At 39.3% G+C, this 23,611-nt stretch overlaps 3 protein-coding genes across 6 annotated transcripts in view; 1 reads left to right on the plus strand and 2 right to left on the minus strand.

The window, feature by feature from the left end:
- The first annotated feature begins 8,412 nt into the window (after positions 1–8,412).
- Positions 8,413–13,846, plus strand: LOC111265741 (uncharacterized). Of its 2 annotated transcripts, XM_022842640.2 has the most exons (4): positions 8,413–8,893; positions 9,382–9,514; positions 10,762–10,906; positions 11,041–13,846. In XM_022842640.2, exons 1-4 carry the CDS (start codon positions 8,690–8,692, stop codon positions 11,696–11,698), a joined length of 1,140 nt encoding a protein of 379 aa, XP_022698375.1. In that variant the 5' UTR covers positions 8,413–8,689; the 3' UTR covers positions 11,699–13,846. The 2 variants fall into 2 exon arrangements, with proteins under 2 accessions (XP_022698375.1, XP_022698376.1); XM_022842641.2 differs by lacking the exons at positions 8,413–8,893; positions 9,382–9,514 and adding an exon at positions 10,351–10,530.
- A 963-nt stretch (positions 13,847–14,809) lies between these two features.
- On the minus strand, positions 14,810–18,723 carry LOC111265742 (uncharacterized). Of its 3 annotated transcripts, none has more exons than XM_022842644.2 (4): positions 18,393–18,723; positions 17,673–18,212; positions 15,637–16,939; positions 14,810–15,414 (listed from the first exon to the last, which is right to left on the minus strand). In XM_022842644.2, the coding sequence occupies exons 1-3, from the start codon at positions 18,570–18,572 to the stop codon at positions 16,907–16,909; spliced, it is 753 nt and encodes a 250-aa protein (XP_022698379.1). In that variant the 5' UTR covers positions 18,573–18,723; the 3' UTR covers positions 14,810–15,414; positions 15,637–16,906. The 3 variants fall into 3 exon arrangements, with proteins under 3 accessions (XP_022698379.1, XP_022698378.1, XP_022698377.1); XM_022842643.2 differs by having other exon boundaries at positions 17,511–18,212; XM_022842642.2 differs by having other exon boundaries at positions 15,637–18,212.
- A 2,470-nt stretch (positions 18,724–21,193) lies between these two features.
- Positions 21,194–23,611, minus strand: part of LOC111265743 (uncharacterized) — a 23,963-nt gene continuing 21,545 nt past the window's right edge. Inside the window, exon 6 of the mRNA XM_022842646.2 lies at positions 21,194–21,517. Coding sequence (XP_022698381.1) covers positions 21,418–21,517 — 100 coding nt within the window. The 3' untranslated portion in view covers positions 21,194–21,417. The remainder of the gene's footprint in view (positions 21,518–23,611) is intronic.

Below are 23,611 nucleotides of genomic sequence, written 5' to 3' on the forward strand. Positions count from 1 at the left end.
ATCGACCATAGTTTTGAGCACTGCGGAGGGTCCGTACTAACAAAAAAAGAGCCATCTGACTAAAATTGACAAAATCGACTTTCTTTTTATGAAAAATACACAACAAACTAAAAGAGTTTTTTTTCAGTGCAAAACGACTCCATGGACCGTTTCGCCTTAAACAAGTAGACTCAAGCCTGTTTGCATGGCAATTCTTCATAGATACGCTAGAGGATCGTGCTTTCTGGTGCCTAATAAGGAAGCTAAATTTTATTATCTTTCCGGGTTAATAAGCATTTGTTTGTTTGTTTGGCGCGCACGCGACCATGCGCATACACATACGCCAGAGATGATCTCGAAATTTTTGGCGGCAAACTCCATTGTTTTTCTGGGGGCAGTTGACTTGACGAGAAAACGCTATAAGAATAAATGTATGCCACAAGAAATCCACAAACAGCCTTCGCAAAACCATGCTATGAACTTATGGTTTTTGTCTAGTGCGATTGGCAATGAGACATAGTTCTGTAGAAAGGCAGGACGAGATACTTGAACGTCGGCGATAAATTTGTTTAGACAGTTTACTAAAATTATTCCATGCAGTTGAACTTCGTTTTCATTGTTACACAGCTCTACTCGGTTTCGGTACTTATTTGTAAGCAGTGTTTTCTAAATAGCAAGAATTATACCGTATATTATACAGACAAAGGACGATTTATCACAAACAAGTTAGTATTTTAGTCAACTTACCTGGACAAAGTGACTGTCGCGACGCCTATTGGCTGCCATGAGAGCCCGGGCAAGAGAGGTTTTAGATTGCATCGAAGCATGCACTTCTTCAATGACACATTCAGACACGACGTTACAATCTATCTCCACTCACAAGCTCTACGTTAGCCGTAAGGAAAACAAAACATCCCATCTTCGCTGAGAGTCATGTCTACCGGTTAAAGCATTTGTTCGGCTTAGGCTTTGATAACTGCATGCATAACACCTGCGCATTAGACGCACTTGACCAAGGCCCAGCGGACAATGCAACCGACCTTTTTCCTAGGAATTCAACATTTTTCAAGGACCCACTGAAGTAGTTAAGATCCCAGAATTTCTCTTAGATAAAACATGAAATCTCTTTTGCGGGGTTGCCAACCGTTAACTAACGAACCACTCGAATGACTAAAACTAGTTGTATATATATATATACAACTAGTTTTATATATATATATATATATACGACTAGTTTTAGTCATTCGACTCTAAGGAATTAAGTATTAGCGTTGGTTCGTTAGTTAACGGTTGGCAACCCCGCAGAAGAAATTTTATGTTTTATCTAAGGGAAATTCTGGAATATTAACTACTTCAGTTGGTCCTTGAAAAAGGTTGAATTCTTAGGAAAAAGGTCGCTTGCATTGTCCGCTGCGCCTTGGTCAAGTGCGTCTAATGCGCAGGTGTTATGCATGCAGTTATCAAAGCCTAAGCCGAACAAATGCTTTAACCGGTAGACATGACTCTCAGCGAAGATGGGATGTTTTGTTTTCCTTACGGCTAACGTAGAGCTTGTGAGTGGAGATAGATTTAAAGATAGACTGTAGGATCGACCATTTCAACTATTTTTATATAACATTTGTTTTTATATATATATATATATATATATATATATATATATAAATAAAAAGAGGCTTTAAAAGAGGTAACATACGATACATTAAGCAAGCATTGAAGGATTCGCTTTGTAATAACCTCGTTAGCAAATGGATATTCCTAAGAGCATGCTTTATATTTTTATTAAGGCTAAGCGAATAGTCCGTAACGACTCAGTCTATATTTTCAGGTTTTAGATAGCAATGTCGGGGCGCGTTAAGGTGCACAGTACGAGCGATCACTTCTAATTTGTTACAAGTAGCTTACATATTGGGTCATCAGTCTGGGATAGGCGCGCATTTTGTTACAGTGGAAAGTTAGGTTAGGCCAATGTGTTTTCCCGGTACTACCTCTTTAGTTGAACAATTGCCTGCCACTGTGCCCCCTCCACCCCGACTGCTGGCCTGCACAGCCACAACTGTCTATTTTTCTGCAGATACATTACGCCCACCGTCTGCGAACTCATGCAGATAACAACTAACATTAGCAGCTGACATCTGGTTTTTGAAATTTTTCTGATAGGCGACGGCCATTTCTGTCAGCCCGTAACGCTATTAAACAATGGTCTAGACCGGCAGGGATGTATCTTGACGGGGACATTTAGAAAATATTCTACGGACTAAAAGCATGCCGTATTAGAATGTAGAGCACCCGCTGATCCATTGCTTGCAGCAATCGGATAGATTTATCCTAAAAGAAAAGTAACTATAAGGAGCACCTTCTTATTAAGCGTTCCTGTGAGACTTGCGCCCATAGCAAAATATATCTGCTTTCCATAGCCGCACACTTTTGTCGGATAGCGTTAGAAATCCAATCCAACGTTGTAAGGCCGCATACAACCAATCAAGAACCAATTTTTAAAAATAAGTATTTTTACGCATCATACCAAAACTAGCAATGAATAGTGTGTTTTGAATGAAGTTTCATTTAAACGAAGAGGACGTTGCATTGCGTGGTATATATTTTATATAATTAATCAGAAAGGAAAACAAGCATGTCGTGTTCACGTATCGATCTGCATATATTTGATGGGAAGACATTCTTTACGGATTTATGTTCCTGGCATGTTCAGGCCGAGTACATTTGTATGGCTTCCTAAATCTTTTCTCGAGGGCGGACCACAAAAGTTCTATGCAGGTACCACTGCTGTACCGTAGAACACTATTCGCATTGGCACATATATCGGCAGTTCGTATTTTCCATATAACTGTATTATAGTGATAAATGTGAGCACGGACATCTTTACGCTTGCCACCGACGTATATGACGTTTATTCTACTTAATCGTTCGTGCCAATTATATTTAACCTATAGTTGTCTTTATATTTGCCCCAGCCGGCGCAGTAACTGAAACGGCTAAGGCCAAGGGTAGCAGCTGCACATAGATAGCACACTATATGTATGAAAGAAGGTTATTTTTTCTATTTCGGCATACTGCTTACGTTCGGAGTCCGTCACAGCAATATGTGACAAACTTTGAAACCATACAAACGTTCTCGGAGAGGAACTCATTACAGACGCATCACGTACCTCCTGCCGATCGTCCGTTCATAACATGGAGGCGCTGAGCGTTCGTAAACTTTAAAAAGAACTTATGCCTAATGCCCTGAGACATAACATGATTATTAGGACCGTTTTATTTGCGTTGTCGAATGAACGCTTAACGACTAGTAAAGCTTATAATAGGTTGTATTGTTGCATCCGTCTATTTCTATATGTATTAATAGTAAGTACAATAATATAACTAATAGCAGTCCATGTACCAGGCCTCCCGTCGCTCATGCCTGCTACTTTGATATTATATTAGTTTTTCTATATACTGTTAGTTTCGTACTATTGTTCATTGGTTCCAATGATGGCCATTTATGTTTCTTTTACCTTTAATTAGTTAGTTATCTTCCTTTATCATTATCATATACAATGGTCGTTCTTTTTGTTACACATGCTGTTTAAGTGGCAGTAGCGAGGTTTACAGTGGCTCGAGTGTTGGTATTCGATATCATTTTCCGGTAACGCCATGGCAATGTTTATATAAGGCTTTACTTACCCGCAACATTGTGCTGTCAACTATCAGTGTAGGGGGGGGGGGGGGGGTATGTATTGGGGATTATTTGTCACTCATCAGCATAGAATGAACTACTACGAAAGTACGAGTAACAGATTCTATATGATGATTCAGTAGCAAATTTTCCCGCGATACTCTAGCTAATCCGCTTGACAAACATAGGTATCTAGGACAGTTGTAGAAACCGAACCGGACACGGAAGTTAACTTGCAAATGTCCACCGTTAGAAAAGAGTATGTAGATAGATTTGTGGCCTACTTAAAGTTTACACTGATCGCGCTAAGAAAAAGAAATTACAACGGGTCGATTTCGCATAGAACAGAACAGAAAACAGTCGGGGAGTCGGTCTAAAATAGCCAGCGAATTCGATCCCGTATTTTATGTAAAGGCATGACAAAATATAACTGGGCATTTCCGTCATAACCCGACCCTCAACCTTGTTTGTTGTGGCTTTTCTTTGTAATGGCGCCTAACTATTTATATTTACTTTCCTTGGGTCTAATCATAGCCCATATTTTAGGAGCAGCACTGATGTTTCGAGTTTAAAGGTTGACGCGTATTCCGAGCACGAGACCAGTTTTCAGCTTCGGCCCTAGTCGTCGAGGTCAATTCTTCACTTAATCGCAAGCGTTCGGTCTAATAGCACTACCCATATGGGCAGTAAAAAAAGGTTGTCCTTCAGTAACACGACTTTGTTTATATATGTTTAGGTGTATTAGGTCTATAATTACGCTGAATGATATACAATTATGATTATATTATATATATGCAGTAAACACCAGGTCCCCGAATTTTTAAGTGTTGACGTCTTGTACCTCTGGTGCTACACCCGTTGCCGAATTAAATCGACTCAGATAAATTCAATGGAATGATCTGAAGTTTCGAAGCCACTGCGAAAGTACTAACATGAGGTATTTTCAAGCGCTTGAAAACACTATTGTTCTAGTGGTAGACCGGTATCCTATATATTCTAATAAAGAGTCGGCAAACATTTCCAAATTACTGACAAACGATGTGATATAATTGCAAGTAGTACTTTGCGGTACCGACCCTTTGAGCAATAACTGCGGCCACTCCTTGAAGTTCCCTTAGGGGTCTTTTGCGACCCTCCGTCTCCAAGCTTCGCGATACCTGCTACCGACCGCTGAGGTCCCTGCTGCCGGAGGTTAGTCAGACGCAATGGGTTTCCTGCCTTCAAAGAACGTTGACCTTCATAACCTCAGCATATTCCTGTAAGAAATGTGTCATCCCAGTTCGTTTGCCGGAAATCATGGCCCACATCATAACTTTTGATAGATGTTTGACTTTCGGCATAACGTAGCTTTCGAAGTACCGCTCACCAACACGACTGAAGACATGATGGACGTCTTGTCCCTTAATCCGAAGCGAAAGCTCGTTTCTCTTAGCTCTTAACGGTCCAATTTTCGACTTGATTTGACCATTGAGAACGAGCTTACTCCATTTGGGCATTCAACCGACGTTCCTCTGCAGATCTGCTGCTCTTGAATCCAGCTGCTGTAATTTTCGACCTAGCGAATACGTCGCTATTTAATTTGCTGAGGAGGACGATGATGACGAAGACAAAACGATCCAATCTTTTTGGGGTTCGTGAATACTCACACAGTCCTTTTGCTTCGTAGTATACCTTTTCCAGTTCCGAATACCGATCAATGCAACAATAACCGAAGATTTTCCCTTAGCTTTTTAGTAACATTCCCGACAACCACACGTTGGAAAGCATGAAACATTCTAGCAGCTGTACATAGCGTAATTTTGTTGCAACGAAACAATTTGCTAGTCAGTGCTTTCTGCTTGCTGACCAGCAACATGCGTTCTTCTCCCCGTTCCGACAATTCACGTATTGAAACATGTACAAACCCAGTAGAAAGCATACAAGCCAGTCAAGTCCACCTGTACATTAGCACTTAGCTCATCTAGCGTTAGTAACGGCCGCGCTGGTTAGGTGGCGCCCTTGAACGCTCCTACTGCAGATAGTTCGAAACCTTACAGCATGAGACCTGCTGGGTTCGCCGAAACCCGCTTGTACCACGCTATGACGCATTCGATCGCTGAAAGTTTTACAGAGTGCATCATCTGTCAATAGTTGCTAATGTTTTCATCGAAATGTAGGACACCAACGTAAAGTAGAATGAATGCACATTCATAGGATAGCATCATTTTAAAAATATCTCGCCTCAGGACTGAACAATTGGCCTTGACGCCTGAAATTATCTGACTGAGGATCGACTGTCTAGCGACACTATCAATTGTTTGTCGTGTTCACAATAAACCTTAATAAAAGTATAAATCAAACAATAATAACAAAGCGCAAATTCTGGTTATATAGGCGTTTCAATTGATTTTAGAATGTGCTCAAAATCGGCATTTTTAAACTAATAAAATAGATAGGTCGAAATGATTTGGGTACCTTCAAACTCCACTGAGTAGGTGGATATCATTTATACTTGTGAATGAAATATCTAATTGGACTATGAGTAACGCTTAGTGTGGGAAGTTATTAAGTTTTAGAACTTTTCTTTCAGTTCATAGGGACACCTCTCACTCAGTTGGTTACTTCGTCTTGAATAGATGAACACAGATGTTGTTCCTATTGCATGAGTCTTAAGTATCAGATACGGTTTTTCTTCGTATCCGTTCGTAATCGGTTCTCGAAGAAACAGCGTGCGTCAAATTTTACGAAGAAATTTCTGACGCCATCTAGCTATTGTATCTTAGCACACTATCGTTAAGGTAATGGGCGAAAATTCATGGAATATTAGAGTTTTCATCGACTGCAGCTCCCTTGTGACGATCTTCTTACCTGGCTCAATAATTTTTCATGCCATCCCTTTTTCCTTAGTCTGAATGAGTGGTTAGCTAGAAGTTCTTCGTTCACGGCAGTATCTGTTTATTTGTAATGTCGGTATTAGCGTATCGCCACTGTGTTCCTTTTTCGCGCCGGTGCGCGATTTTCTGGAGTGAAGTGATTTTTCCAGGGAGCGTACTGACGTCAGTTTAGCGGGAACGATTAGAATTCAGCATCGCGTCAACGCCAGCACGACTGGCGAGACGGTGCGGCAGTCCAGTGAACGCGTCAACTATAGTGACTCTCAATTAAAACCATTAGACACTGATGAATTTAGCATGCGTACTAGTTTATAGAGCGGCAACCTTCGAACGTCCATCCGCCTACAGCGGGGTTGGCCGCTGTGCCATAGGTCGAACTGTTACCTTTTTGTGTTATCAATAAAGTATTAACGCGTAGTGGTCGAAGTTAGGTTGGCTTTGGGATTATCAAGATCGCAGCCTGACATAGCCGGCTATATGAATAGGGTGGGCTTCTAGATTTTGGGCATAATTTACGATCACCAGATTCGATTCGTCTTTGTCATTGAATATTGGCTAATGAAAAACAACAATCAATCTTCCATATCAACATCTGTTGATAATCCACTGCAGAGTATTTTCTAAACTTTTCTTATTTGGCGTTACTAGTTAATTATCTTATATGAATAAATCCTACCGAATCACCTATTCTAGATGTGGTAGCAAAAATTTGTCTACATTAGGGCTTCGATTATAGGACTAGGTTTTCTGTACCTATATGACACACATCTGAAATGGCCTAGCGTAGATAATACTAATACTTGATCCATGTAAATTGTTTGTATTTCCTTCTTTGTTTTTAAAAAAAACTAATAATAACTTTTGCCGATGCTGGAGACAGACTCCACATTTGCCAACTAGACTACGCTGGCGCAAGTGGATATAAGTAACCTATGAAAAATTAACAAGTGATACTTTTTGGTACAATTGCTCTATCATAAAATCGCCTACGACACCGTTGGCTCATCTTGTTTGTACAGTCCCTTAAATTGCACGGGACCAGTCAAACCAAAGCTACATTGAAACAATCTTGACGCTTAGAACATCTATACCAAGTATTACTACAGTCTATTAGAAACCATCAATCAAGCACGCGACTTGCGTAGCGTCTGCGTTGTTTGAGAAGACCGCAATCGCGCCAAGAGGTCTCGACGTGCCGTACAAGGGGTGTTCCATCTTAGTAGGTTATACTGAGCGACCCGATTTAGTTTCGGATTCTGGGCTAGAGGCTCCTTGGGTTAGGGGGCACAATGGAATCAATAGTCAATTGGGATAGCATCTAACTATTAGACAAACACAGATGTCCGGTTATAACTTTAACTAGTGTCGAATAAGTGAGTGGCATACGCAGCAGCCCAAGAGTTACCTAATCTTGATGTTGTAGCTATAATTAGACGATATGAATATCTGTGCAGCACGATACAGTTGGGTATGATACAGCAAAAATCTACTTTTAATCATAGTTTCACTCGTCGTTTATGGAATTGACATTATGAGTAGATATCCGTACGGGTGTTCATTCTGCCGGCAAAAAATGGGAAAACCGAACGCTTGTAAGACTAATCAACTCCCTTGTCAGATTAAGTCCCGTTCCAATCGGCTGGATGAGAAACTTGCACAGAGACCTACGAAAACGTTTACGTTTAACGATGGCTGTCAGCCCGAAACTGCGATCCACTATATAATGCTCTAAATAATACTAATTCAACCTAATTTTCGTGCTGATTTGTCATCATGTGCGTACTACCGTCCCTAAGCAAATTTGCCGCACCATTTTTTAGTCTCATCAGTTGCTGGCGAGGGTCAATTCAAACAGAATAACACGACGTACCGTCTACGTGATCTTTGGCGCCGCTAATGGGTACTGGTCACCTTGCGCTTTATTGAGTACAAGAAGTACCCAGAAGACGAAGTTTGAAAGCGGAAAGACTTGAGCTGGATGTACCAGTCGCTTTTATAATCTTTAAGAGACTCCGAAAACCTTAAGGTGAAAGTGGTACCTCTTGCCTGGCCAAGACCTTGCTAGATCGATGAGTTGGTAAATCAGGCGTACGCCTTTACGGTACTGCTACCTATTGCTAAACGAAGCGTTGAATCAGAACGGAAGCTAAAACCAGTGTTCATTATGCAGTACGTAGTGCTATTCAGTGGATTATGTCTGTGCAGCGTTGCCTATGGATACGAAAGGTCGATATCGTCAAGATCATCCAGATACTTATCGTCACCATGGGGATCACGTCGGCATCGACATTCGTCGTCGCACGCGTTACCTCGATCGAGTGCGTCGTTAAGCAAGTACAACACCCGCATTTCTGGGGACATTCGGACGGTAAACCCAGTTTCTATGTAATCAATCAATTGGGTTATTAAAACAGCTCCTGGATGCTTTGCAGAGATCAGTGCATGCAATATTAGTACTGCTGGATCCACTCTTATTTCGATTAATAATTTGATTTTTTTTGCGAACATTATCCCATATGTCCTGTCATTGTGTCCGATTCAGTAACTTAGTCGGTAGTTTGTTAATGTAGCAAGTAGTATTTTATATCTTTCGGGTCCATAACTTAGTATTATACAATAGCAATGATCTTCTAAACCATGTTTCTCAACTGACCCACCCTTGCTTGCTCTAGAATGGACAATTCAGTATGACTTGGAAATGCGTTATAGTCACAAATGAGCGTACTTTGTTCGTGCATATTTTCTAGAAAACTGTCGACCGATTTTAAGTCTTTTCTAAAAACCTGTTATTCATAACTTGTTTTATTAGAGCTTTGTTAAAGTTTTAATGAGATGGTGTTTTGTTCTAACTTCCAGCCTAAACGATTTGACTCATACGTCCCAATACTGAATACGCCGCCAACTGATGACGCGCGTTTACAAAAAGAGTACCCATTGGGGACCAGCAGAGGCCTTCGGCGACCAAACAGGGACTCATTTGCTGTTGACAGTAAGTTGCCTATATGGGAATGACTATAGGGCATCTCTAACTTCCTAGCTGAGTATGTTAGGATCAAGATGATCCCTTTATTGTTTTTGGGCACGGCAAGGCTATAAAATACTTGATCGTCAACACGATGTCTTAAATGAGATCTCGTTCATAACGATAAAATGTACCTTAACGTAAATTTATTATTATAAAGTCTTAATTTATGAAATTAATTAAATTTTCAACTGAGGCACCCTTCCTTTTCTCTTTACACTTTCTTCTAGAGTATCAAGGGAGCCAGAATTTGGGGGGATTTTTTTTTATCAGATAAAGAGATGAGTGAATAATCCTCTCGCTTAACCTGACCATGTTGTTTTTCTGCGCCACACAAACTGGCAGGACAAGAGCCTCTAGCTATGAGTGGTTAGACCGATGAAAAGATTTCTTGAGCTCCATTCATTTCGAGACGAACATACTAATGTTTGAGTGGTCCTATAGCAATTGGTATTCGTCCTGTATCAAAGTCCATCCAGTTAATCATTTATTCTGTGATCAGCGTTGTTAAAACGTCGAAAACGCGCAACGGTGACGCCAAGACGGCGCCATGAGCTTGAGGATGTATCCAGTACTCCGCTTGGAAACAGCGTAAGTTAGATTTCTAAGAGAAAAGAAGCTCCATAAAAAGATAAACAGCATGAACGGCTTTGGAGGCTTTATCTGCCACATCAGACTGCTAAGCTAGACACATCATTTGTATAAAGAGCATATATGATATTTGACAAATGGACTATCCTTGACGATGACAACGTCACCAAGGAAATGGAGTAGTAACGTTGGCTATCCACGCAAACGACCGATTTTTGACGCGGAACACATTTGGATAGGGCACTGCCAGCGATTTAGCCGCAAGCAGTCCTATAAAGGAGACCCCTTACTAGCGGTAGACTCTAGTCAGATACTAGTTTAGTAATGTAAAGTAAACAGTAATAGGCGGCTTAAATCGCGCATGTTGAGTTAACCGATGGACCATCTCACCAGTAAGTCAATAGCATAATACATGTGCAAACGATGGACCTCATCGATCTATCTGGCGCGCTTACCTTATAGTATGACGAAGTCGCCTAGATTATATAGTAGATAATTTCATGCCGAAGTATAGAGTGGTACAGCCTGATAGTGTCCACAAACATAGGATCTTACTTAGGATGAGCTGATTGATGTAATTTCTCATTATAGTATGTTAGAGCAGTGCTTACATTACCTTTCAGTTAAGCTGGTTAAAGCTGAGAAGCATTTGTTCGAGATGGAGGTCAGAGCCGCATGTGCATCTCCTAGAGAACGTGTTATCTGCGTGCAGGACCATTATCCTGATGCCGATATTATCTATCAACCGGCGTGCACGATTCTGCATAGGTATGCACCTCTAAAAAAAAAACTAACTTCCAGCGAACTCTACAGATAATGATCACTAAATAATGAATGCCTTCGGACTCCATTCGGCATCAAAGATGCTCAGTGTTTTAGGTGTACTGCTCAAACCTTTCCAGATGTGACGAGCACAGCGGATGCTGTGAGCCACCGAAGAAATGTCAATCCGCGTCGTCTGAGCAGGTGGCGCTGTTCTTCAAAACATCGGATACTACGATACCGGTGATTAAGTTTGACTTCACGAATCACACTTCGTGCCGATGTGATGTCGATGAAATTGGCGCCGTCGCACCGGCTCCGCCAGAAGTTTCGCATTTAGATTCGGGTCACGAGCTAGAGATAGAGGAACATTTCGATGACGAGCTGCAGGACGAATTTTTAATGGACAGTACTCTGAATAGTTGTCCACGATGCCCAAGACTTTTTAGTAAGCGCTTTGAGCGTGGTCTCTGTAAATGTGATTGCTTCGACGGGGACTCGCTTTGCAAAAGCATAAAAAGCGGTCGGGAGAAGCTTAGCGAAGAGGAGCGGCGCTGCATCCAGCGAAACGCCTGCAACAAACCGACATGTGCTGCGGGTCACTATTTCAACGTGGACTTTGGCGAGTGTCGAAAACCAAGCTATGAAAAATTAACGCTTAGTGATGAGGAAAAACAAGCACTGAGCTCGAGTCTGCTCGAAGGAGAATCTGACCTTACAACACTGGAGCTAAACAAAGAAGAGAAGACAACGACGAATGACAAAGATGCAAACCTTCACGATGGAATCACATCATAAGAAAATCGTCAACATAAACGCGGCCATTGCAATAAACACGCATAATACTCTATCATTTCTATCATGTATATTTATAATAGGTTCCTATTAATGGAAGGCCGGACGCACTGAACGTGAACGCGCCTAATTCAAGCTAAAATTATTTTAGGTGCAACGCCTCCCATTAGTTAGATTTATTACCAAATAGACTTCACCGCGCACCTGTTCTGCATTAATTCATTTTTTATTGTTGCTATAGCCAGCCTAATGTAAATTTTAGCGTATACCAACAGTCAATTATCCCGTCACGGTTATTCTGCCCATTTGTTTGCCAGCCATTTCTCCAACCTCGTCACACTAGTTTTAGCTTTCCAGTGGATGTTCATTTTCATTTCATTGGCAAGTTGACATGGTCAGTTGGATTTAAGTATTAATTTTAGGTATATTAGTCAAAGTTTATTTGTTATCACAAATTGCAAAAATCCAATCATTCATCCCAAATCCTGAAAAATAAGCCACAAACTAGGAATTTTTTAACGGATCGTTGAGCTAACCGCTAAGACTGCTTAGTTTTGATAAATTTATATTACCTTCTATGTAATAAGCAAAACTACGCACTTACCAAAAAAACTAATCGGCTCTATCTTATGTATAGTTCTTGATGAAGTTAACCTTTAGCAATGCACCAAAAAAAAATTCGGGACTAATTTGGGTCACGGTTACGTAGTTTTAGTAGTTTACATAAATAAATAACTTATCATAGGCTATGTTAAATATATACCATCGCCAATTCATGAAAGAAACGTGTTACGGCCGTTATACAAATAAATCGACCCGTAACTAACGGACAAACCTTGTTGATAGGAATGGAGTTAGTCGTTAAGGCCGCCATAGTCCCAACCGTTTACAAGTCGTTCTTTCAAGTACAAAGCCTATTGTTGCCTTTTCGTTAATTTTGCTCGGTCGAAAATTACAGATATTAATATAAATCAATTACATAGAAACCTTACAGATATTGATGTTAAAAACTTCTCTGTATATAAAACTCCTTAAGTTAACTGTTCTTAATAAATAGCCAACATTTCAATGAAATTGTCACCTAAGAAAGATGCGCATTCATTTTGCTATTAAGCAAAATGTTTTAATTGTATTAAAATAATCAGCATTCGATCACGTTGCATGTTTTTTTTCTAGAACCTTCGGTCGGCTACACACTTGAGGGTTGCCTTTTTGGGTTTGAAATCTTTGCAAACTCAACAAACAGTTGTTGATAATTTAGGGATGACGACCCATTAGGCTGTTCTACATTGTTTGCGTTTTATCAGAAATGTACAAAAGGCAGGAAAATGGGTTTCCTGAATGCATATAACGAAGAGCTATATCAGACACAACATGGTGAGTTGGCAAGACAACTATTTTTTTCCTTTAGATTTTCTGGCAACGAGAAGCGGATTTTCTCCCTATTAACAAAAGTTGAAAAGCAAACTATTTACCGAAAGAAACCTTTGTGCGCGTTAAGCGTAACTTGAAAAAATTTGCTTCTTTATTAAGAGTTCACTACGTAATTTTCACCGGACTTTACATCTAGGTATTTACCACGGTAGCATTTTGGAACTTTAGCCAGTGTTTGTTAACGGCAGCAAAACCAATAAGTTTTACACCTTGCTCCGTCCCTGGCGTTGGATCACTACTTGTTTTAGTTAACTATTTCGACCTGAAATAAAACTCATGAGTTTTTAAATTCCAATGAAACGTCTGCTATATAACGCCATAGTTGTCAACTACTTAGATTGGACAGCTGATTTAAAAAAAAAAGTCCCGCTTATCGATCAACGCAGCCATCAGATATTTTTTCATAATGCCTGCGCTAGTTCATACGATTGTTTATTGTACGCCGGAAAAGAATTAGTACACATTAAAAAATATATAGTAGTATATGAAGGTTGCCTCAGAAAGAAACATTCTGAGTATGTGTTGACTGCATTGACGATATAACAGATTCGGTTTCAGTGACTATAACATAAACCTCGAAAATTACAAACTTAACGTGGATTGTGTTAATACTGCAAATTAGTACTTTAAGCTGCTGTCTTTCTTGTTAACCACATAATGCACTGAAAATAAGTTATACGGTAACAAATAAACCATGTGATATATATATTTCCATAATTTACCGCTGAAGATCTTTCTTTTTCTAATTGATGCATTTTTTATTTTCCGTTACTATCGAGAGATTTGTTGCGGAAAGTGTGGCCGATTGGAAAGGCTTCCTTCTCTCCCTGTCTGCGGAATTCTCTAATAAATTAAAATATTGGCGTTCCCATTTTTTTTCCTAGTGCGAAAATTGCCCCTGGGCATGGGATGTCAGTTAGTCAAACCGAAAAACAATCAGTACAAGACAGCAAAAGAGGCAAATGATTTCAATTGTAAGATGGGTATCAGAAGTTGATACTACCAATCTAATTAAAGGCCGATATTCATATGGATCTCATGTTGCTCGATACCGTAGTTAAAGCATATGACTAAGCATAAAATGTCTATAGTATATTTATGTACGAAAAAAACGTATAATTTTGATTTCACAAGAAATGGGGTTTGTGACAATCGTGTGTTGAATAGATGCATTTTTTTAGACATTAGAAATTATATTAGATGATATTTCCACCTTTGCTAGCAGGCATCAAACTCTTCGCAACTGTTTTCTTTCTATGTAATTAAAACTCTCCTCGGCGAGTTGACTCCAATGCTAACGGTTGACGAAAGAAGGTCTACGTAAAGCAAATTACAAAATTTCGAAGAAAAGCCATGGTCAACATCGACAGGCTCAAGTCAGATCTTAAAGATGGACAGAATTAAGCCGAATTTTTTCCAAAGTTACGTATCAACGAGAAGCACGTGTTGATATTCGGATACGATGGTTCAAACCGTTTTTATTGCGACAACATGATGATGCTCATCCTAAGCAACAATAGATGATGCAAGTAAAATCTGCTGATCTGCAGATAACACAAATTCAGCTAACAACCCAGGAATCATTTGCAGTTTTGTACGTGATTGCACTAAAACCGTTATTAAGCTAACGTTAAGTTCTGTGCAAAAATGATCTACCTGCTGAAAAAGAAGGACCAGGGGTATCATAAACCTAAATGTCCTTTAGGCGTTTATTAACATCGAGACCGACACATGATGCCTTTACAAATAAGATAGAACTTGTGCGTTTGATAGAAGGCCCATTTGAATAGATCTGAATACACTGGTTTGGGCGAAATACATCATGGTAGTATAATTACTGGGAGATTCGTACGGAACTGCTTCTAACCCTAATATGCTTTTAAATATAGAAGTAAAAATGAATCAGCTGCGTAAAATTGAAGCTTAATATGTCGGTATGAAATAGACACAATGTTTGTGCCATAAACAAAATTAATTGTAAATTGGGGCTCTCCTATTCTTATTTATTTTGCAATTGTAGTTCTCAATAGAAAAAAAGGACTCACTCAATGCAGTCATAACCCAGAACTCAATTAGCAGTAATGGTATTTTCAGAACTACTACTTAATCAAAATCTTTGTATCTTGTAAGACGCTGTCGAGTATTCCCTGGCGCGTAGAATCCTCCCGTGATGAACACGATATGAGCCTCAAGCAGAAACACGTATCCAGATACATACATCTCAAGTCCACCTTATTTCACCGAACTATGCATATACATAAACTATGCATAAACGGATAACGATCCTAAGGAAAATAAAAAATTGTGATTACAAATGGAAGGCCTTCGTACATCAAGCTCCCAATTTATGATTGCTCCGTCGACGGCTGAGTGTATTGTACCACTACACTACACAATACCACCGCAATTATCTTCTTGCACAATTTGTTTATGTTTATTTTATTTAAAAAATAATAATAATAATATAGCGTTATTCTGTAAGACCCATTTAATACCCCATTGCTCACCTCAGTTTGTGCCTGTGGCGTTGGTTACCTGCCTGACGTCCCGTGAAGTACTAACAGAGCTGTCTGATGGTTTCTATCTACTATAAGTCGGTTGTAAAACGTTAGCTCAACTAGATCCAACCCACAGTCACTCATCAACACAAAATATAACACAGCGCTGGGAATTACAATCTGTCGTTTTCTTCTAAAAAGCGGTTATTGGCCTCGAAGCAGGATGAACTCACATTTTGTTGAAGAGATTTGCATTTTATAACCATTATAAAGATTATCGTGCTCTGATAATGATAGTTATACACATATCCATGAGAAGTATAATATATTATGTGTCTAAACTGCTCCGTTCGTGAGAACTAAGCAAATTATTCAGCTAAAGTTTAATGTACTTAAGATTTTTACTTTTGGCGTTTCGACTCAAAATTGATGAGACGGCGCTGCTTCGTTAGCAGAAGCAATATACTGCAGGGCCGTCTGATGTCCAGTAGGTAACAGAAGAAATCTGAGTGTCCTGTTGGCGGTAGCTCACTTCTGCAAAATCGTTTCTAGAAGTTTTATGGAAAGGCACTTGACATCGGCGATCGTTGTAGGAGTTTTTACGTTGACAACGTACGTCGTATTATAGTGGTGGATCCGCCAGGACCTTTGACGTAGGCCATTCTTTTACTTTTGTCATTCACCTACAAGAAGTACTGTTTCAGAGAATATCTGTCCTATTCCTTGTTCGAATAACATTGCTCAACTCATTTACAAGTACCGTGACTATGCAGCGATGACACGTTCGCCTACTAAAATTAGGGAGTGGTTTAGGGTCAAATCGAAAGGTAGACACATTTCGCTTTGTACTGTGAGCCAGTTGTCTCAAGCAACACTTAACAGAAGTACCGGGCGTCAGATCCGAAAAATAAATCAGCTCATTCACAAAATGCCTAAAGTTCAGAAACTAAAACTAGCTTAATGTTCCATGACAACCATATAATGCGTTGTATCGACGCGCAGGTTAGGTTCCGACCGAATCCTCATTTCAGTCTAATATGAAATTAACATCGTTATACCTAGATATGAAATAATCAAATTAAATTATAACCTAATTTGAGTTTTAAAAAATTCCCATTTAAAGTGTCAGAAATCTCAGAAATATATAAATTAACAAAAAATAAATAAATAAAACCTTTACTATAGATTAAATATTTCTCATTTATTGTGCCTGCTAGACTATATATATATATATATATATATATAGTCTTAAAAGGCTTGCCCAAGGTGGAAGGAAGACTCAGCCGCATGAATAGAGCCATCTCGATTTTGCCTTTGATGGAATCACAAAAGACATAAAAGCGATCCGTGTGAAAAAAATAAGAAGCGTGCTCATATATATAATCAATACATATATATTAGCGGGTCATGGCAGGGGCCTAAGTTTACAAATTTGCTAATACTCTGACACGAATTTTGTCCTAAAAATTTAAGGTTGAGATTGTAAAATGAAAGAAACAGATTCTTATTTAGCGGTGTCTGGACGTAACACTGATCAAAAGATGAAGCGAAAAGCCCTCGTACAAACGTTAATACACAGAGCTTTTGCACAAGAACAATTACTGAAATATATACGATAATGGAATAGTTTTTAAATTAGAAATCTAGAATTTGTGTTTTATACCTTCAGCGGTCTTCAACTAAGACCAAATGCTAAAAAAGCCAAATCTGGGCCACATAGATTTGGTATAATATCAACAAACAATGGCAGCGCACACCCTTAGTTCGTTTTAGGGTAGGAGTCCTAGAAGTAATTCAATCAAATTAACTTGTGGTCAAAACTCTAATGAACACCACTGAAGTCGTCCCGGAGCGCCGATCTCACATTCAGACGGAACACTCACCCAGAGGTTATTAAGGCATAGAGCTCTACCCGTGAAGTGCCAGCGATTACCAAAACAACAATAAAAATCAGCATAGTATCCGAAATCTACCACCCTTTCGTTTAGGCGATATGGCGGTGGACCGCACGAAGCCTGATGGGTAAGCTGACGTTTTTCTCTTACATCTAAATAGTCATTCCTGGGTTGAAATGTAGATCCATCTGATTTATAAGTCTGGTCCCAGTGTTGATAGCCGCCCGCCTGAAGCTGCCCGTATGCATCAGGATTATGCGGCTTTCGCCTGATATACTTGCGTGAGGAGTGATCAACTGGACTGAATTCGACTGAATCCTCATTTTGCAAATATCCTGGTTGAATGAAGTTCCGTAAGAGATCTGACTGCAACGGTGGGTCCAATGCAACTCTCTTTCGACCGCAGTCGATACGTTCGCAGTTTGGAAGAGAGTCTCTTGTCCACTTACCACGAAAGCAGGTGCTAAGTATAAAATTGCCAACAGGACGGCTATTTCTGCTCGACCAACAAGTGTAGTTCAGATCTCCATTAGGTAGTTCTTCGACTAAATAGCCCTTTGGCAGGATTGGTTTCTCTGCACAACTGTGCTGTATTTCTGGACAAAGGGATCCGGTGTTGGTAATATGCCAAACGCTTCTAGCACATGAAGCTTGAAATTGCAGTTGAAGCCTGCGGCCTTTTGGGATTACCTAAAAGTCACATGATACACATAATAGTGGTTAAAGTATGCAGATTTAAAGTACAGATTTAGGCAAGTAGATAAGTAAACGAACAATGGATGTATTATAATGTTTTGTATCAGTACGACTAAGCCACAGGTGATCTTCTCAAAGACGATTGTAGTTCATACCAAGAAAACCGTGCTATACCTGGCAGTAGCACAACAAAGTACCCTTGTTGGGGGCTCCTACGAGGCCGGTGCAATATGGCGGCGTCCCACACGAAAATGAGTGCCGATCTGATAAACGCACTTCGTGAGTAGCTCCATGATAACTAGCAGCCAAAGCTAGTACCACAACCGCACGGCTCCAAAAGATCCCATGCGCCATATAGAAGCACACGAAACGTTATATCTATAGATGAATTAAACACAAAGCAAATTTAATGTAAGGATTTATGTAGTCAGCTTTCGAATTCGTAAACAAAAAACGTCCGCCTCCGATTTTATTACACAGTCAACCATAAAAGAGCTGTTAACTGTTGTTGGCTCTACATTCATAGTGCACCCAGATTAAGTACAATCAGCAATTAGGGTGAGGGAACGTTACGGAAAGGCTAGACTACTTTGGAATCTAGTTTACCTTGATTCCGCTACTGTGTTCAAGTGAATTTTGCATAGACAAAACGCTTGCATTAGACTGTATCGTTAGGGCAACTTGTCATTCAAATATTACGTTTGCTAAATCAACGCAAAGTGCTTACCGTTAAGTAAGTTTATGGCGAAACTGATTAATATTGTCGCTAAATTCGTAGAACCCATTGGCGAGTTGAACGCAGAAAAGCAATTAAGTTCAACCATATCATCGTGATTTTAGCTCTGCACACGTAAAACTACCACTTACTAATAGTTTCGTCGAACGAAGAAGAAATCATCTATTTTAAGTTACAGTCACCGTCTGTGAAGAAAGTTCTACAAAGACGTTAGTATACCAAAGCATGTCCCTAATATCTGCAGCTAAATTCGACCGTTGATTATTTAATTGCGCTGCGAACTTTGGTCTTTAACTGGAGAGGAAGACAATTTTAGTTTTCAGATCGTCGAAACGTATTTTGACTCGTAAAACCTTTCTACACGTCCTTGTTTTCTACATGCAGATCTGTCATTTGGAAGATCTTCTCTTCGAAATCTTCATTGCTTCGGAACAAGGCTACAACCCAAATTATACAATGGATGTTCATCTCTATCCAAATATCCAATTGCAATGGGTGATGATTCGTGTCTGGTCACGCAAACAATATCGCATAGCAGCGTAGCTGGGCGTTGATTATAATCTGGCGTGACAATACCTCATATCTGTTGAATCAAATAAGCTCAACTGACGCCTCTCAGGTAGCCACTCACAAGTGGAACCCTTAAGCCTTTCCATATGGTTTCCACCTTTTTTCATTTCACAAGTATGACTGGCACGACTGCCAACCCATTTGCAGCACATATACTTATCATGAATTTACGCGTGCAATAATGCCGTTTATGAAATGATTCCACTGTACAAAAGGGATAGTAGCCATCGGTAGCTATATTTCGCACTGCTTATAGTCGTTGTTAGGTCTTTTTCTGTTTGTTCGCAACTTTGGGAAGAGGGGGCTCGATACACAGAATTGATCGCTGGCCTATGTAGTGTGGCTCATAGAGCTATACAGACGAACCACTTCATACGATTATTGAGAAGAACCATTGTCATGGAAAAACTAAGAAATGGTCCCAATATGTGTGTGCGTGTAGGCCATACAGAAAACTACACACATTCATAATGTTTATGGTCAAATATTCTAAATACTCGACCGCGGTTATAACGTGCACGCCTGATAGTCAGAATGCATTTTTGTAGTACGGTCTATCCCTTTCTGAGGGAAAGTTCGGAAGTTCCTTAGTTCTTACGAAATATTTTTTTAATGGCTAGCAATGAATTGGTTAGAAGTTGTGACCAATGCTTAACACACGTCGGCCATGTAGCATATACACAAGCCAAATTACCTCCTGCTGACGGAAGCTACCTCCTGCAATTTTTCTATACAAATAACAATAGATGACAGTCTGTTTTAGATGTCTAATGTAACGTAGGCTTATAGACTTACTTCACCCCGTTTCAGAATTAGATCCAAGAGTGAAAAAAATGTGTGTTTTGACTGATCTCTAAAATGGCCATAGGCGATTTACCGTTAAGCAGGTGTGGCATTACAACGTTTTTGTAGGCTCACCTTATATAAACTACCTATATATTTCAAAAGCTATTCCAATCAAAGGCGTATGTCTAATTGTCTTCACAAAATGCAGGCTCACATCGTATTTTGATAAGACGACATGCGCTACCAACCGCATCATTTAGAACCGTCAAAGTAGCTCAGGCCTCTTATGGTAGACGCAGCCAAAGTGCTTGAATTGTTCTGGTTTCGAACGTTTATCGCAGTTTTAGTATCATCTGTGAACGGTTGCAGGTTCGCGTATCAATATTGTTCTTTATATTATTACATGATTTGAGAGAAATATCTATTTACTCCACTCTCATTTGGAGGGAACGGACAATTAATAAGTTAAACGATTATGGTGAGACATAACTGATTAGTTTCATTCCTCGCGTGAAGGCTTTTCGACTATACATGGTAGGTTATTCAATACAGTAAGTAGTAATATTTTTGCTTTCTAGTAAGCAAAAGATTAAGATTCCCTGAAAAACGAACACGCATTTTAAGATATCAGCGCACTGGAGCCTCGCAGGTGGCGTGTATGGATGTTTCCGGAATATAAGGTTGACTATTCGCGCCTCACACATTTTGTATTAGTCTCTGAGAGACTCGAAATCTCGAAATTGTATAGCAATCCAGGGCGAGGATTGGCCAGAAATGAAAAAGCCTTTCATACGTAAAGACGTAATGACTATCTAAATCTGTGACCAATAAACATACTAGAGATGAAAGTTTTGCATGGATATTTGTTCAGCTTTAATAATTTATTGTAAAACATATATATAAATGAATATTACATATCACCATATATCATAAATGGAATTACGTGTAGGATTATGCTATTTGTCAGACACCTTTTAATACCTTTTTCGATAAAAAAAACTTCTGCCTTATTTTTCGAAATGCTTTTCAATCTAGTTAATTGATTCGATAGCTTTAATGATTTGAATTTTTAGAACAAATATTAGGAAAACTACTGGTTTACCTTACTCATGAATTTGGACGGGTCAGCGAAGATGAGCGTTTTAGACGGAAATACATAACCAACGTTGGTAGTCTCAATATATCGATCGAAGGTGTTCGGATCCATCTGTATGAAGAAATACATTTAAAAGTTTGAGTAGTCACGGCCATCAAATAGATCCTATAAAAGCACGTGACAAAAAAAATCCCAATTACGTGTTTTGTTTCATAGGGGTTAAGCTTACTTTGTACATCATGTCAAAAAGTAACGGGGTCTCTACCAAGAAATCTGTTACCCATTGTGCAGCCTTGACCTAGCTACGTCAAATTATTATCAGGTACGCTCTCTGAAGATGAAAATAACGGGATGAACATAATTGGAAAAATGATGCCAGGTGATAGGCTTTCCTTTTTTAAAGATGCATGAAAATTTAATTAGGCATTTCGGTTTACCAGTGTCATTAGCCTAAAGACGATAAAAAATCGTTTGTTCACCAGGCATAATCAGGGTCTCTTGCTGCCTATGCGCTATCTACGTATTTTCTCGACAGACGACTTCAAAGGGAATATTATTTTCTTCAACGTAAACTGAGTCGTTGATGACCCACGGATTTTAAGAGAAGTTTTATGTTTTTGATTTTCTTTACCACACGCCTATCAATTGACAAAAAAAAAACTGAAAACAAGAAAAAAATCTCTGCAACGTGCTACCGTAGATAACGTAATATGGTTTCTAAAGTCTCCTATTTTCAAGGTGAAACTTCAAGCTATTTATACTATTCCATTGTTTGACTTAACCCCGGAGATCAAGATGGGGGAAAAATTGATCAGTCATGGTATTGCGTCTTCAGCAACAGAAAAAGCTATTTTTTCATCAATAACATTTCACTACATACTTCAAGAGATCCATTTAAATCATTGTAGGCTATGCGTGTCATTTTTAATACGTAACGGATGCGAAGAATACAAGCGATTGTTTTATTAGTCTTAGATAGTTGGGTATACTAATATTTACGTTATATTGCAACGCTGGTTTTCTTCGATTTTTTTACTTAGAGCAGAGCTTCTCGCGCCAACTTTCTGCGCCCATTTCGATATTTCTTTTTTATTCATTTTCATTGCGGTTTTCTTAAAACGCTTTCTTCGCGTTATTTCTAACAAAATTTTGTCGTAGAGAAAAATTCTATGCTGACTGGTGTAGATCTCACGGGTGATGAAATATAGATTCACTTGGCTTAATCCTAGTAGTTGTGCAGTGTTTATCAGCAAGATAAATAATAAAATACACCATGAGCATTTCGTGTAGAACCAGAGCATTTATTTATCAATAACTACTTGAGTAGATATTATTGTATATATAAAGAAATTGTTGTTTTTGTTTGCAGCGACGTTAAGTGTCTGCAGAATCGACACCTATTGAACGAAGGTCATTGACAGAACCTTAATCAGCAGCAGTAACGGCATCAACTAGCGTTTAAATTGATTATAATGAACATTATTAGGGCGTTAATCTCATCTCACCGGAGACATCGTTTGAAAAGGTGTCGTCCCCCTAACATATTAGGGGGACGGAGGGTCTATGATACAGTCACCTGTTACAGTGTGTGTGTGTGTGTGCCTGTGTTTGTGTAAAAATGGCATTTCCCCTATCGCCGTTTCTTTTTCTAACAAAATATTTGCCGCAACGTCTGTATTTGACAGATTGAATAGTTTTCAATATAAACAGATTTGAGGTGAATAAAAATGAATTCGGTAATATTTGCAATAGACTTATGTACACGAGAAAGACAAACAAATATTCAAGACAAATTATTTTCGTCCAAATCAAGTGTTAACAAGTGTCGCCAGAAAAAAACTTCATATATTCTTATGATATCGATAGCTCTGTCTACTGTGTGCGTGACGTGGCATACTGATAGTTTAATTGAAAACACAGGTCGTATATCCTGGCCAAAAACATTATTAATTCTAAGCTTGATCTTTGCGCTCGCCTTTAGGCGGTTTGTCTCGAAGGACAATATTTTTGTCTGAATTCACAACGGAGAAATGCCATCAGTTGCAATCGCCCTGGCCCCACTTCATCACAAGCAGACCTGATTATCGCTACCGTTGCAGAGGCTCTGGCTGTGGTAAAGGAAGTTGCGCAGTGTAAAGATGAATAAATTAGGTAGCGGGCTGCATTCATTGTTTCATTCTCGGCAAGATATCGTAGCGCCAGATG

This window comes from Varroa jacobsoni, unplaced genomic scaffold (assembly GCF_002532875.2).
Source record: "Varroa jacobsoni isolate VJ856 unplaced genomic scaffold, vjacob_1.0 scaffold_1003, whole genome shotgun sequence".
NCBI classification, from domain to species: Eukaryota; Metazoa; Arthropoda; class Arachnida; order Mesostigmata; family Varroidae; genus Varroa; species Varroa jacobsoni.